The sequence below is a fragment of the Artemia sp. Qi Xiang Cuo genome, chromosome 7 (genome assembly GCF_049724085.1).
Source record: "Artemia sp. Qi Xiang Cuo chromosome 7, ASM4972408v1, whole genome shotgun sequence".
Lineage (NCBI taxonomy): Eukaryota > Metazoa > Arthropoda > Branchiopoda > Anostraca > Artemiidae > Artemia > Artemia sp. Qi Xiang Cuo.
Window position 1 is genome coordinate 16,678,585 of NC_142800.1, and position 16,528 is coordinate 16,695,112.

The 16,528-nt window shown below is 34.4% G+C and overlaps 1 protein-coding gene across 1 annotated transcript in view; it reads right to left on the minus strand.

The window, feature by feature from the left end:
* PKD (serine/threonine-protein kinase D3) overlaps positions 1 to 16,528 on the minus strand; it is a 177,902-nt gene that overhangs the window by 155,695 nt on the left and 5,679 nt on the right. Inside the window, exon 2 of the mRNA XM_089092070.1 lies at positions 9,193 to 9,331. Coding sequence (XP_088948196.1) covers positions 9,193 to 9,324 — 132 coding nt within the window. The 5' untranslated portion in view covers positions 9,325 to 9,331. The remainder of the gene's footprint in view (positions 1 to 9,192; positions 9,332 to 16,528) is intronic.

The following is a 16,528-nucleotide window of genomic DNA, read 5'->3' on the forward strand; positions in this document are numbered from 1 at the left end:
CCCCAGAGTCTCAAAGGCTTGCCCTGACTTAAATGAAATACACGTATCAAGAGGTTCTCTAGGTAGACCTAAGGATCGTTACGTTCGATTCCTAGGTACCTTCAAGCATCATATTGACCTGATTAAAATAAAAGTCTCCAGGAGTCTTGGAATCCTTAGAAAGCTCAAACATATATTTCCAGGGTCGATTCTTAGAATCTTGTTCTACAGCCTAGTTCAGTCTTATGTTTCATATTGTTCTCTTATTTGGATGTCAACTTTTCCCTCGTCTCTGATGCCACTTTCAAAACTTTATGATAAAGCAAGGACTCTTATTAAGGAAACTAACCGATCTTCACTTAAACCCTTGCTTGATTTGAAATCTCTCTATTTTCTTTCTTGTTCTTCTTCATTTTTTTACAGTTGCACGGCCATCTTCCTGCTGCTCTATGTAATAATATATCTTTTGTTTCTGATCGATCGACTTATCATCTCCGCACCTCCAGCAATTTACAGATTCTTCATATTCCATCAGCGAGGTCTGACTTCAACCCTCTGACAACTTGCAACAGGATTTGGAACACGCTCCCTGTGTCTTCACGAAGCTGCCACTCATTTTGTATGTTCAAAAATTATGTTAGAGAATTTCTAGCTAGCAAATAAGTTTTTTCCAGTTTCCCTTGGAGTTGATGTTTCTGGATTGAGTTAGATATTTATTTGAGCTGGTGAAACCATGCGCTACCCCCTGCCTAGCTTGTCATTTTGGGGATTATTAAGGTGGGCGAGGGGATTTTTTTGGATCGAGTTTATATTTTTTTGTGTGTTGGTATTTTTTTCTCCCTTGTCCTTTCCCGGCCATGGAGTCTAATGGGGGAGAATCTGTTGAAGTAGTTTTTTGTTTACGAATTTTTATTGTTAAATAAAGAACTCAGAACTCAGTATTGTATTTTTATTGTTACCCTTTCACCGTTACATTGAAAGAGTCGTCATATTTTAGTTATTATGTTTGTTTTAAGGTTTGATTTTTTATATTACCCTTTGATTTTTATCAGTAGTTTTTGTTTTATTATCGTGCACTGACGACGGTCAAGCGGAGGTCTTGACCAAAATATTTGCATTATAGTCTGCGTTTTTACTGGCTTGTATTATCCTCGTTTCTCGCTTCTTTATTGTTTTTTTTTTCGTTTTAACATATTCTCGGTAAGTTATTTTAATTCTCTACAACATGAACAGTCAATAAAGATAATTTGCTTGGCTAGGCCAGTAAGTGGTAATGATATATTAAGGTATATGCGTAAAAAGTGAAATACTTCGACATTCATATTGGTGACCCGATTTTGGGCAAATTTGAGCCAATCAGATTTTTCGTAAAACTGTCTGATGCCAATCAGAAAATTCTACTATAAAAAAAATGGCCCTAATTAATGCTATATAAATCTCAGTATAGTACAACCTCATTATTAATGGGTCCTAAAGGGCGAGACAGACATTGCGTGTTCTTTCAACGTTTGAGAGCACACGTGTACAAATGATAAGCTTGCTTTTTCACACAAAAAGTATAGCATATTCTTTGTAATTTTCTAGAACAAGGACATTCAATGAAGATAATTTGCTTGGATAGGCCATTAAGTGACCTAGTAAGTAACTGAACAAATTTTATGTCAAAAATATTCCAACATAATGAGAAAATCTCTCAGACTTAAAAAAAAAATTAAAATGAGCTTTCACCTAGAAAGAAATCCTAGTTCGAAAGTTGGCGTAAAATACGACAGTACTGAAAAAATACACACATTTAAGCTAGAAAAACGCAATGTCTGTTCAGCCATTAAGAAGTACACTCTACGATTCTATCACGATCATGGTAGACCGAATGATTCAATCCAGGTTCCAATATAAAACTTGTTTCCCTTTTTCAAAATTTGCTATTTCTCCTTTTATTACGAACATAGACAGAAAATGTAATTTTTGTGTAAATTATTATTTTCCACTTTTTGAAAGCATGGAAAAATCAACGTTATTTAAGCAAAATAAGTCAAAAAATCACCTTTCAATTTTTCCCTCTCCTGTGAATGTAGGCCTGGGATTTAACGTCTTTTGAATCACCACAACTAGCATTTACTTAAACATAGCCCAGACTTCTGAAGGTCGTCACCCCTAATATGAATTGTAATTTTTTTTTCTAAATGTGAAGTTTATAAGGCTATAAGTATATTCGTTAGAAAGAGAAATTTTAGCAATGAGCTAAATCCTTTTAGCATCTTTTTTCGTCAGATTAGGATTTGCTTTCAGAATATATTTCATACGACTAAGTATATCGCTGAACAATTTCCTCAGAGACATGGCAGAGAATATGAAAGGTCAAGCTAGCTAAAACTAGCTCTGAAGAGAAGCTTTCTGTACAGCTTACAGAAAAAAGGAGGGCCCTGCTTATGTGAAGACATTTTGTTTTTCATGCGAAATCGTAATCTCTCATCATTTTCCTAAAGAACGATGATTTATGTACAGCTTATAGGAAAAAGGGCGCTTATGCGAGGACATTTTACTTTTCATGTACCATCGTAATTTCTCATTTTTTTTTTTTTTTTTAATGTATTAAAAATTATGGTGCTAAATAGACGAATCTTAGTCTTGTAGCTTTTTAGAATGTTCTGGATGACTAAATGTCATATATTTATATTTAAATGTATCTAGCACAAAAGATTTCGCAAACCCTATTGAGCAAATGCACGAGTTGGAAGGAGAGTTAGAAAAAAGAAGGAAAAACATATTGGAAACGCAACCAAAATATAAGAGAAGCGCGGCAGGAAATCCGATGATGCATTCAGGAAGACGGGGTCTAAAACCTTAAAAAAAAAACTGTGGCTTCATGTCCACATTTTTCAGATTTTTTCAAAAAGTTCTTCAGACCGATTTGGAGGAAAATTTTCCTGTTTCCCCTACGTATAAATATATCATTACTCTTATACTCACAGAGCGGCGACATTTTAGGATGGCTAGGACCCCCCCCCCCTAATTTAAAAAAAAGGAAATCTTCTGAATAGGGTTATTATAATACCAGACATAAAGATAACAATCGAGAAAAATCGAATCATTCCCACGGTTCAAGGCGTTTACCCCCCGGAAAATACCCCGAGGAAATACATTTTCTGGGTGCATTTTCTGCAGGCAGGGGTGGGTATTTTCCGAAGGAGTAAACACCAGCCACCCCTTCCTACTGCCCTGCATTTTGGGAAACAGCATTCGTGGTTATTAAAGAGGTAGCTATAGGCCACATAAATATTAAAGAGATATAGAAGGTGAAATAGGCGAGGATTAATAGGATCCGATTCCGCTTTTTGGGACAACAAAGGTTTTTGGTCACTGATAATCTAATTACTATAAAACAAAATATTTTCGATTTCCGTAGTTCTTGGGTGTCCGAAGGGATGAAATCGACTCCCATTAGGCTCTCTATATCTATCTGATATATGTGACAGATCACGATTTCTCTTGAATCATAAATATGATCGTGATGATAGTATTTAGAGACCCCTCACTTACCAACAGACATTAGATTATTTTCTGAAAATCAAAAAAGGCAAAAGCAGGATACTACCTTTAACCAACCATCAGGCTCGGTAGAGATATAAGCCATTCCAGTAGATGTTCAATTTTAGACTATAGTCAGTTATGATTTAGTCTATTCTGGCCGGAGCTTTCTATCCAAACATAAATTTCAGAAAAGATGATCAAAATCAGAAATTGGTGACAAGAAATAGATTTTTGGATTTCCAGATTGTCTTCTCCAGAATTATTTCCTTAATATACTCATTAAGATTTTTTTCTATTGCCTGACTTCTGGAGCTATCAAAAAGGCATTATCCACACAAAATCACCAAAATCAGAGTAAATGAACATGCTGTTAGACTCCTATCTTCGTTATATGTTTCTCTGCTACATCCACTAATTAGTTATCTCCTATAAATCAATTATCCTACCTTAATTTGTCCTAATTTAGGCTAACAAAAATTATCCTAATTCATTATACATAATTAAAATCTGTCCTCTATCTGCAATAATTTGAAAGCAAGCACTTTCCCTTTCCGTATATGTAATATTTCTACGCTTCAGGCCTTATTTTTGAAACTTTACAACTAGAATATGTAATCAAAGTATTACTCCGTCCTGAGGTTGTCATATTGCATTTTCGTTTCGTTCCTATAATAGAAAGCTTCAGACAAGATTTATTAAACGAAATGGAACACTGGTGTAATCTTAGCTTTCCAGAAGCAAACGACGGGATTATTATTTTGTAATTTTTTGTTCAAGGTTAGGGAACGCCAACTTTCCGTCACCTGGTGTATGTCTCAGAACGTCATGTGGGGTACGCAGTTCCGCCACGCTTGGCACGGTTATCACCACGCTTGGTATACTTTCGCTACACATGGCAAGCGCTGCCTATTGTACATGATTTTTTGGAAGTGGGCTCTGTTTTGGGGTTTTTATTTAAAATTAAATATCACTAAACTAGTGAATGAAAAAAAAACATGAAGAGATCAAACTGCTCAAGGTAATGAAAGATGAGAGAAGAGCGATGCCTGTCAATACTGGCGAAACTCTATATACCGAACACTATATACCGCAATATACATACTTCGAAAACACTATATACCGCAATCATACAGTAGAATAAGTGGGTATATACTTCGAAATATATACTTATACTTCGAATAGTGGGTATATGCTTTGAAATATATACTTATACTTCGAATAGTGGGTATATACTTTCTATATACTTCGAAAACACTATATACCGCAATCATGCGGTAGAATAAGTGGGTACGGTATATACTTCGAAATATATACTTATACTTCGAATAGTGGGTATATACTTCGAAATATATACTTATACTTCAAATAGTGGGTATATACTTACTATATACTTCGAAAACACTATAAGTGGGTATATACTTCGAAATATATACTTATACTTCGAATAGTGGGTATATACTTTCTATATACTTCGAAAACACTATAAGTGGGTATATACTTCGAAATATATACTTATACTTCGAATAGTGGGTATATACTTTCTATATACTTCGAAAACACTATATACCGCAATCATACGGTAGAATAAGTGGGTATATACTTCGAAATATATACTTATACTTCAAATAGTGGGTATATACTTACTATATACTTCGAAAACACTATAAGTGGGTATATACTTCGAAATATATACTTATACTTCGAATAGTGGGTATATACTTTCTATATACTGCGAAAACACTATATACCGCAATCATACGGTAGAATAAGTGGGTATATACTTCGAAATATATACTTATACTTCAAATAGTGGGTATATACTTACTATATACTTCGAAGACTATAAGTGGGTATATACTTCGAAATATATACTTATACTTCAAATAGTGGGTATATACTTTCTACATACTTCGATAACACTATAAGTGGGTATATACTTCGAAATATATACTTATACTTCGAATAGTGGGTATATACTTTCTATATACTCCGAAAACACTATATACCGCAATCATACGGTAGAATAAGTTGGTATATACTTCGAAATATATACTTATACTTCAAATAGTGGGTGTATACTTACTATATACTTCGAAAACACTATAAGTGGGTATATACTTCGAAATATATACTTATACTTCGAATAGTGGGTATATACTTTCTATATACTTCGAAAACACTATATACAGCAATCATACGGTAGAATAAGTGGGTATATACTTTGAAATATATACTTATACTTCAAATAGTGGGTATATACTTACTATATACTTTGAAAACATTATAAGTGGGTATATACTTCGAAATATATACTTATACTTCAAATAGTGGGTATATACTTACTATATACTTCGAAAACACTATAAGTGGGTATATACTTCGAAATATATACTTATACTTCGAATAGTGGGTATATACTTTCTATATACTTCGAAAACACTATATACCGCAATCATACGGTAGAATAAGTGGGTATATACTTCGAAATATATACTTATACTTCGAATAGTAGGTATATACTTTCTATATACATCGAAAACACTATATACCGCAATCATACGGTAGAATAAGTGGGTACGGTATATACTTCAAAATATATACTTATACTTCGAATAGTGGGTATATACTTCGAAAACACTATATACCGCAATCATATGGTAGAATAAGTGGGTACTGTTCTATTAGTTAGGCAACACGCGAGAAGTGAAGTTTGGTTAATGTTAATGAAATAAAACAAAATATGATGAAAATATAATAGTTTAGAAAAACAATTCGGATATATATTTGCAAATTAGGGGCGCGGGGGTAAAGCATAGCATATATTAAATACGTAACTTAACCTAACCTAGGTATCTTTTTTTCCACAAACCCCAAAAAACCAAAGTTCAAATATAGTTCCCGGAGTGAGAAACCCCTTGTTCATTCAGCGTCTCATAGGAATTACCGGGTAATGCCTATTTGATCTTGGCTTTTCTCGAATGACTGTCTCGCGTGTTGCCTAGCTAATAGAACAGTACCAATAAGTGATTTGGTAAATCCCTAAGGTTCTGTCAGTAATTTGACAATCCCTAAGGTTCCGTCAGTGATTTGATCAAATCCTTAGGAATGTCATCAAATCACTCATTTTATTTTACCATTGTGACGCCCAAGTCAAAGAACCTGCTTTTTATGATTATTAATTTAAAAAAAAAAACTTTCCGAAGAATAAGTTTTTTAAAGAAACGTAAAGGCCATTTTAAACTTAATCTCAGCAGATACAAATACCTTTTAAAATTCAAACTCAAAACGACCAGAAATTACTATTAAAGAATTAATGAAACCCAAAATGAACAGAATTAAATAAACAATCATAGCGAAAAACATACAACAAGTAATAATATAAATGAATAAATAGATCTTAAAGCGAGTAATGCTTAAATTGAATATGCAAATCAAGCTTAAAACGAAAAAAAATATTTTGCTATTGAAGTATAAATGAAACTTAAAACGAACAGAATTTAAACTTAAACGAACAGAAATTAAATAAACAATCAATGCAAACAAACATACAATAGATATTAATGTAAATGAATAAATCAATCTTAAAAAGAGTGCTGCTTAAATCGAATATACAAATAAAGCTTGAAACGAACAAAAATCACTACAAACACGAGTTTGGGTATGACCTCCTTCTCTCACTGTCAAAGTTTAAAACCTACTGCGTCAGTGGCACTTTACTGACAACTAACTTTATGACAAATATTTTCTTTTGTATTTAATATGGAAAATAAACATTAAAATTATAATAAAATTTTGAACTGATAAGCTTTCAGCAATTAATATCATTATACATAAAATTTTCAGTTTAATTTATTAGTTCTTTCGAAAGTTGTTCAAGACGAATATAGTTTCACTACAAACAAGATACTGTCCCCTTCCTTAAATGTAAATAAAAACGAAAAGCCTATTGCGTCAAATATTCAACTTAATGTTGTTTATACTTTCCAAGACTGTTCAAGACACATGTAGTTTTCAGTAAAACGCCAATGACGCAGTAGGTTTTACAGTTTTTTTTGTTTTAAGCTTGATTTTGATATTCAATCTAAGCATTACTCGCTTTAATATCTATTTATTCATTTATATCATTACTTGTTGTATGTTTTTTGCTATGATTGTTTATTTAATTTCTGTCCGTTTTGGATTTCATTTATTTTTTAATAGTAATTTCTGGTAATTTTGAGTTTGAATTTTAACAGGTATTTGTATCTGCTGAGCTTAAGTTTAAAATGGCCTTTACTTTTCTTGGAAAAACTTATTTTTCGGAAGGTTTTTTAAACTAAGAATAATACAACATTGGAGCCGTATGGCCTTTACTATAGGCAACGCTATAGCGTTGCCTCTGATTTGAAATATTTAAAACTTAAAAAGTTTGAAGTTGCCTGTTAAAAATTACTAGCATAAAAGAATTGATTTTCAACACTTGATTTATTGACTGATTGACACTTGATTTTCAAAAAGGGAGGGACCCCTCCCCCAAAAAAGGGAGATTAAGATCTGAACCCACTATCTAAAAAACAAGATATTGTATCGCCATTCATAGTAATTAACTAAGGTTTAAGTTAACCATAGTAAAGCTATTAGCATAATAAAACACTATATAATTTTAGAAAACAGGGCAAGTAGGCTACCACAAAAAGAAACGCCATCTTAATGAACATCATGAAATTCAGCAGGTCTGAACCCCAATACCTCTGTCTATAAACACACACAATGCGTTGTTATTCGGAACACGATAACAGGAGCTATGAAATTGCAGAATATTGTGTTCTCCTGAAGATTATCCCAGATATTTTTTTTTTAGGGAGGGGGGTCCAGGCATATCTACATTGAACCAGTCCATTGCCCTTAATAAGTAGCCACATAAAGTCGTGCAACAACTAAGTGCCATTTTTAGCACTTTTTCACCACAAAACAATTATTTCGGCCTCATAAAACCAAAATGCCGACAAGCAAAAAATATGAGATGAATGACACTGTTTAAATTCTCGATAAAGCTTTCAGTTTCTTAAACTTTTCCTGAAGCCTCAAAAAGTGCATTTTTTGGAATCAAATGTTCCAACTATACGAGACCATAAATATCCCAGAGTATTAATTTAAAATTTCGCGAAAGAAGTTCAGATCAAGATATAAACGTGCGAAGTTTAGACTCGTTATATATATATATATATAGATATATATATATATATATATATATATATATATATATATATATATATATATATATATATATATATATATATATATATATATATATATATATATATATATAACAAGTCAAAACTTTTCACGTTTTGACTCGTTAAGTTAAGGTCAAACAAGTTAAGGTCAAACATGTCCACCAGCCTGGACTACTCTCTATAAAACTTATTGGTAAACAATGAACAATTTGCATAATTTACCCCCTTGCCCCTGGGATAGTGTGTGTCATGTGTTCCCCAAAAGCATAGATATTGGACTTTATGACTGGTCTAAGAAATGGAATTTTTTATCGAAATTTATCAGACAATTCGTTTTTAAGATCCTTTCTTGAATATTAAAATTGTCTGAATCTTTTTATCTGACTTGTAATGTTGCTTTTCGCTAATTATCTTTTTTCAGATCTTAAAAATCACCTTATAGCCTAACAACTAGAAAACGGCTCACCTTGCGCGAAACGAAATCACATGCAAGCTCTTTTAATGACCTTAAAGTTAAGCTTGATGGATAGGCAATAACCACGTCCCTTACTAGGCCAGCTTGAAATTGGAATGTAATAACGCTTTCAATGTCTTCCATAGTCAACCTAAAAAAAGAAACTATCATAACTCAATGTTTATTTTCCAGCCAGGGATGGCTCTATACAGACTCAACCTTGGGGAGAGACAAATTGTGTCGGACCTTTTCCACGCCAGTCACTGGAATCACTGAAAATTAAACTTTCACAATTAAATTTTGCAAAGTTTGGGGAGTCCCTCGATCTCACTTTACGGGGCGGAATACCCTAACTGAGTCAAGGCTGAGGCCACAAAGGCCCAAAAGCTCGAAAGACCTCACTTCAGTGGAGTTTCCTTTTCTAGCCCTACTCTGCTCGTGTGAAGGGGTGTAGGTAGGTATATCCAAGGCAAATCAAAGTTTACATTATTAAAACTTCAGGTTTTGATAAGAAGTTGTGTTATTTTGATGATTGTTACCATCGAAAGAATTCTACAGTGTGCTACACTATCTGGAGGGGTAGCCAATATGCTAAAATTATCGTTTCAAAATTTCCCATAATGTAAAATTGATGATCCAATTATATAAATGTATAATTTATATGCATCGGAAGAGTATTTCTAAGAAATCTTGAAAAATTTCAAGGAAATCAGGATCCAAGTATTTCTAAGAAATCTTGAAAAATTTCAAGGAAATCAGGATCCAATTTTCCCTTCTGGTGATGGCAAGATACTTTGAAACCCCAATCCCCCCCCCCTGTTTTAGTCAGATGAAATACATGCCCTAAAAAGAGCACACGGATAAGCAAAACTCTAGGCTCTTGTCGCTTTTTATTGAGATTAATTTGAAAAACTTTCTCCCCAAGACAAGTTTTTCAAAGAAAAGTTAAGAGCTCCATTAAGCCAAGAATGAGCAAAAATAAGTAAAATAATTTTCCAAGCGTAAATCTACCACAAATTGCTATCCATAAATTAATGAAGTTCAAAAGGAACAGGAATTACAATAAATAGCCAAGTCAAACTCAGAACGAGCAAAAATTAACATGAGTAGGGCTGATAACCCCTATGCCTTCACAAGACCAGAACACAATTTGCGGTTTACTACAAAAAAAAAAATGACCATGGATTGTCAGTTTAATAGACATATACTGACATTCCTTCGTTAAGGTTTTGATAATTTTTCCTTTATGAAAGTAAGAAAGGTGAAAAAATTTCAAGCGTATTTTGTTTTCAGTAAATCACAAACTGTGTGTGAGTGAGTCAGTGAGTAAGTGAATGAGCAAAGTCAGTGAGCACGCTTTTAGGTTCCAATCTGTTTTATATGTTATAAAAACATATAAAATGTTTTTATATATTTTTATATGGTATACTTGTTATACGTTTTATATCTTATACTTGAACTGTTAAACGAGCATAGGTTCTAAATTTCACAGAAAATCAATTTTGGCTTAAAATCTAAAGAGAAAAAATCCTGAAGTCAAAGAGAAGCAAATTCAAAGCAAAATGTGACCAAATACCTGTTGGATATAAAGGAAAAAAAGCCTAATATGCAAATATATAGACCAAATTATACATTGCTCATCTACTCTGTCACTTGTATTTGTGGCCCTGAAACTGGTTTTCTCAGATCTAACCTAAGCATAATCCTTGAGTGTGTTTCGTTTAATTAACAAGTACCCAAAAATTTTAAACTTGGATAAATTTTCTGAACTGACTAATGAGGCAAAATTCCTGCTAAATCTTTGACAAATAGTTTTGCAAAACTCTTATTGGTTTAAGAACAGAAGAGTGAATAAGAGAAAAATAAAAATGGTGAAGAATAATTAAGAAAAATAAGTTACTTAAACTAGGCCTAATTGAGAGTGTATATGTGATGTAGGTAATAAGAAAGTCAATTTAAATCAATAGTTTAACTTCCCTTGATCTTAATCAATTAGGATGCAGTGATAATGTAAGAAAAAAGACTATTCAAGGTAGAGGGTATTTTTGCAACTGGAAAAAAAAAATTAGAACAATATAGAGATAAGTAAGTACATCAAGATTAGAATATTGGAAGTCATGTTAATGACGGTGGTCAAATATAGCTCTGAAAGTTGAGTACTTTGAAAGGCAAAGGAAAATATGTTAAATGTTTACCAGAGGAATTGTCTAAGAACAGCTTTAGTTACCCATTTGACTAACCATACAATAAACAAAGGGCTGTATAGAAATTGTGTTTAATAACATTGTTTATGGCTATAATGAAAGTAAAAAAAGAGTTCTTGGCCACATTTTGCAGGTAATTTTGACAAAAAAAGGCTATAAAAGTTGTTCCTGAAAACAACTACAGTACTCAACATACAATGATGCACTGAAAAAAAAAACTTGAATTCAACTGATAGTTGTAGACACAAGTTGACTCAGACATGAGCAGATATGAGTTGTAGACATTTAGACCTAACTTTGAGAACCCTCTAATGAAGAAGCATACAATAGACTAAGTAAATCAAAAGGAATAGTCCACAATTAATCATTTGTCCTGCTTCTAGGGCCAAAAGATAAAGCTTAAGGAATGTCTTGATGCAGTTTATTATATGAATTTGAGTGATGCTTGCCTGTGAATGTTATCTGATTTGATTTTAAACATGAATTGCCTGCGCGAACATTTGTTGTTTTGGGTAATATAGGATCTCTGCCTTTATGGTAAATTGTGTTTTTTGGCCATACATCGGGACCAAATATAAAGTAGGTGATCCAAAACTATGGTACAAGGTAATAAGAATGGACTTAAAGGTAACCAGAACTTCATGGGAGGGGGTAGAGTGGAGCTTTAGACTGATTGGAGTGGAGGAGATGCTTGCACAGCTATACTGGCCTCAGATAGCTTGGTGCTGGAGTTAGTTGTTCTTATTGTTATTAGTATGCCAGGAAGGGGCGTCCCAAGGGGGAGAGGGGGCGTGGAGGGGCGCGCCACCCCCCAACTTTTTGGCATTCGGTAAAACTTTCGCCGAAGGCGAAAATTTCGGCAGAAATTTTGCAAAATAAGCTGAAATTTGGAAAAAAAATTGACTTCTGCAGAAAATTCAGCATAAATGAGGTAGCAATTCAGAAAATTTAAGAAGATCGTCCCCCAATAAAATGAGCCTCAGGACGCCCCTGATGCCAGGGACAGGTATATTCTGATCATTCCAAATTTAATTTTTCTATTTGGCACACAGAAATTTAAATTTCAATGCCTAGAAAAAAACATGCACTAGGTCTGTAATATCTGCATGCAGGCTAGGCTTCGAAAAATTGTCAGTTTAATCAAATTAGTTCTTTAATAAAATATACATTACTAAATTATTTGTCTAGTGTTATCAAAATAAAGAGTGGCATCATTTATAAACAATGTCAGAAGTGAAAATACATCTATTAAGAAGACATTTGAAGCTATAGCAGGCTACTAAGTGGTATGAAAAATGTTTCATATTCTCATTATTTGGCTTGTAATGAGCATTTAGGCCTTAAGGATCATTGATCAGTCCCTGGAGTTGTGTTTATATTCAATAAAGTCAAAATTCAAGTTTATTTGTTAAGTAGGTACTATCCTTAAGAAGGAAATATTTTTTGTAACATTCAATCCAGCTTACACAGTAAGCCGAAGTAAAGGCCAAAAATTACTCAAAAGATTGACATACCAGACAGTACTATAGCCTCTAATACCCATCAAATTAACACATCTTCCAACCCTAACACTTCTAACAAATTCAAGCAGTATTCACCTATCAATAATTGAAAAATAACTTAGCACCCTCTTCTGACTATAGACCAAAACAAAATAAAGTACATTAATATACTGCCCAGTACTAAATCTCTGGATGGCTATTTCTTCATGCTATTACTACTACTACTACTAACAACTCACCAGGGCATCAAGCCGCCTGAGGTCAACACAGCTAGGCATGCTTCTCTTCCATCCCAATCTACTCAAATCCTAACTCTTTACATCCTCCTAGGAAGTTCGTATTTCCTTTAAAACCTTCTTTATGACATCCTCCCACCCCAACTGTGGACAACCTGCTCTCCATTTAGACCTAAACATTGTCCAAAAAGGACAATCTTTGGTAATCTATCATCCTTAATCTGCAGAATGTTCCCTAGCTATCTCAACATTTCTCTCATTATAGCCCTGGAAAGCAGGATTGAACCAAACTCTTCGTACAGCCTACTGTTAGAGACATGGTCAGTCAGCCAGGTACCCCAAACAATCTGTAGGCAATTTGTCTAGAAACATCTAGCAAATCTTCATCTGGTTTTTGGAACGCCCATGCTTCAGATCCATATTTGACCACTGTCATCACTGTAGCTTCTAAAATTCAATCAATCAATCAATTTCTAATCATTCAGCTTCTAATCATTCTAATCATTCAGCTTCTAAAATTCTTATCTTGGCTTGCGGACTTATCTTCCTATTCTTCCAAACTTTTTAACAATTTTAAAGCCTAAATTTATTCTCAGGATTGATAGTAAAACATGTCAAACAAAGGAAATTATATTAAAAATCTTTAATAAAATTTTAGGTGATACTATCTTAGAAAGTGGAAATGAAATGTTCAAAAGCAGCAGTGAATTGCAGCAGCAGTGAGCATTATCATAGGCAGCGCGATTGTGCTACCTAAGTAAAGAGCAATGTTGGCACAATGTATTATTTTGTTTTCCATACCAGGGCACTTTGTATCAAAGGAGTTGTCATACAAACTTCGAAGAGGGCTCATTCGATTGGAAATCGGAGTGGCTAGTACCCTTTTTAATAGTCGAAAGTGATTGGAGGGAAACTAGTCCCCCCCCCCATGTCCGTCCTTTCCCCAAACACAACCAATCAAATTGTGAGATAGCCATTTTGTTCAGCATAGTTGATTTCCAGATAGAAAATATATTTTTTAGGAGGACACTCCCCCAAACCCTCAGGGCAAGGGTTTTAAGTTATGCCCTGGGGGCATACAAGAACAATGTATTTTTTATTATTTTTTTCATTTAGAGCAGGGCACTTCATATCAAAGAAGTTGTTGTAGAAACTTCGAAAAGGGCTCATTCAATTTGAAATTGGAGTGGCTTGTGCCCTTTTTAATAGTTGAAAGTGATTGGAAGGCAACTAACACCCCTTCCACGCCCACCATTTCCCCAAGTATATCCAATAAACATTTTGAGACTGCTATTATGTTCGTTGAAGTTCATATTCAGACAGAAGTGTTACTTTTGAAGAGAACAATTCCGCCCACACTTCAGAGCAAGGGTTATAAGTTAAGGCCTGGGGGCCTATTATGTTTTTATAGAAAGTACTGCCGTAGAAACTTAAAAAAGGCTCATTCGATTGGAAACTCAAAAGGCTAGTGCCCTTTTTAATAGTCGAAAGCGATTGGTGAGCAACTAACACCGCTCTCACGTCTACCTTTTCCCAAAACACACCAATCAAAATTTTGTGATAGCCATTTTATTCAACGTAGTTTTAATTTCTACTATTTAGGTCTTTGAGGATGACAACCTCCCCCCCCCCCACGCCCGCGGGGCACGGGTTGTAAGTTATGCCCTGGGGGCATATAAGGTTTTTATAAAGCGTGTTGTTGTAGGAACTTAAAAAAGGGCTAATTTGAATGGAAATTGAAATGGCTAGTGCCCTTTTTAATAGTCGAAAGTGATTGGAAGGCAACTAACACCCCTTCCATGCCCACGATTTCCCCAAACACATCCAATAAATATTATGAGATACCCATTTTGTTCCACATAGTTCAAAGTTCAGGAAATTATACCTTTGAGCAGGACACTCCCCCATAGACTTCAGGGCAAGGGTTATAAGTTATGCCCCGGGGCATATAGGGTTTTATTGAAATCTTTGTTGTAAAACTTGAAAAAAGGGTGCATTTGATTGGAAATTCAAAGGGCTAGTGCCCTTTTTAATAGACAAAAGTGATTTGAGGGCAACTAACCCTCTTCTCATGCCCACCTTTCTGCCAAACATAATAAAAATTTTTAGATAGCCATTTTATTCAATGTAGTTGAAAGTTTTGGACTTTTTTGTCTTTAAGGATGACAACCCCTCTCCCCCCCCCCCACAGCCCTCAGGGCAAGGGTTGTAAGTTATGCCCTGGGGGCATATAATGTTTTCATTGAAAGCGGTGTCATAGAAACTTCAAAAGGGCTCATTCTATTGGAAATAGAAAGGGCTAGTGCCTTTTTTAATAGTTGAAAGTGATTGAAGAGCGATTATTGCCCCTTTCAGGCCCACAATTTTCCCAAACACATCCAATCAAAATTTTGAGATATCCAGTTTGTTTAAAATAGTTGAAAGTTCTTGAAATTAGGTTTTTTAGGATTATAACCCCCTCAGAGCACTCAGTGTAAGGGTTGTAAGTTATGCCCTGGGGGCATGTAAAGTTTAAATAGAAAGTTGTTGTAGAAATTTCAAAAAGGGCTCATTTGATTGGAAATTGAAATTGCAATTTTTAACAGTCGAAAGTGAGTAGAGAGTAATTAACCCCCCTCTTACGCCCATCATTTCCCCAAACACATTCAATCAAAGTTTAGAGACAGCCATTTTGTTCAACATAGTTGAAAGTTCTGGAAATTATGTATTTAAGGATGACAAACCCCACAGAGCCCCCAGGGCAAAGGTTGTGAGTTATGCCCTGGGGGCATATAAGGTTTTTATAGATAGGGTTGTTGTAAAACTTCAAAAGGGGCTCATTAAATTGGAAATTGAGAGGGCTAGTGCCCTATTTAATAGTCAAAAATGATTGGAGGGTAACTAACCCCTCTCTCACGCCCACCATTCATCCAAACACATCCAATCAAAATTTTCAGATAGCCATTTTGTTCAACATAGTAAAAAGTTCTGGAAATTAGGTCTTTGAGAATTACCCCCCCCATCCCTCAGGACAAGGGTTGTAAGTTATGCCCTGGGGGCATATAAGATTTTTATTGGAAGTTCTGTTGTAGAAACTTCAAAAGGGCTCATTTGATTGGAAATTGAAAGGGCTAGTGCCATTTTTAATAGTTGAAAGTGATTGGAGAGCAACTAACGCCCCTCTCACACCCACCATTTCCCCAACACAACCAATCAAAATTTTGAGATAGCCATTTTGTTTAACATAGTTGAAAGTTCTAGAAATTAGCTCTTATAGGATGACAACAACCCTAACAGCCCTTAGGGTAAGGGTTGTAATGTATGCCCTGGGGACATATAAGGTGTTATAAGGTGTTACAAGCAGAAATTAACATAAGCTGGGTTTGAAACCCCTATGCCCTCCCAAGGCCAGAACAAAATTTGCACT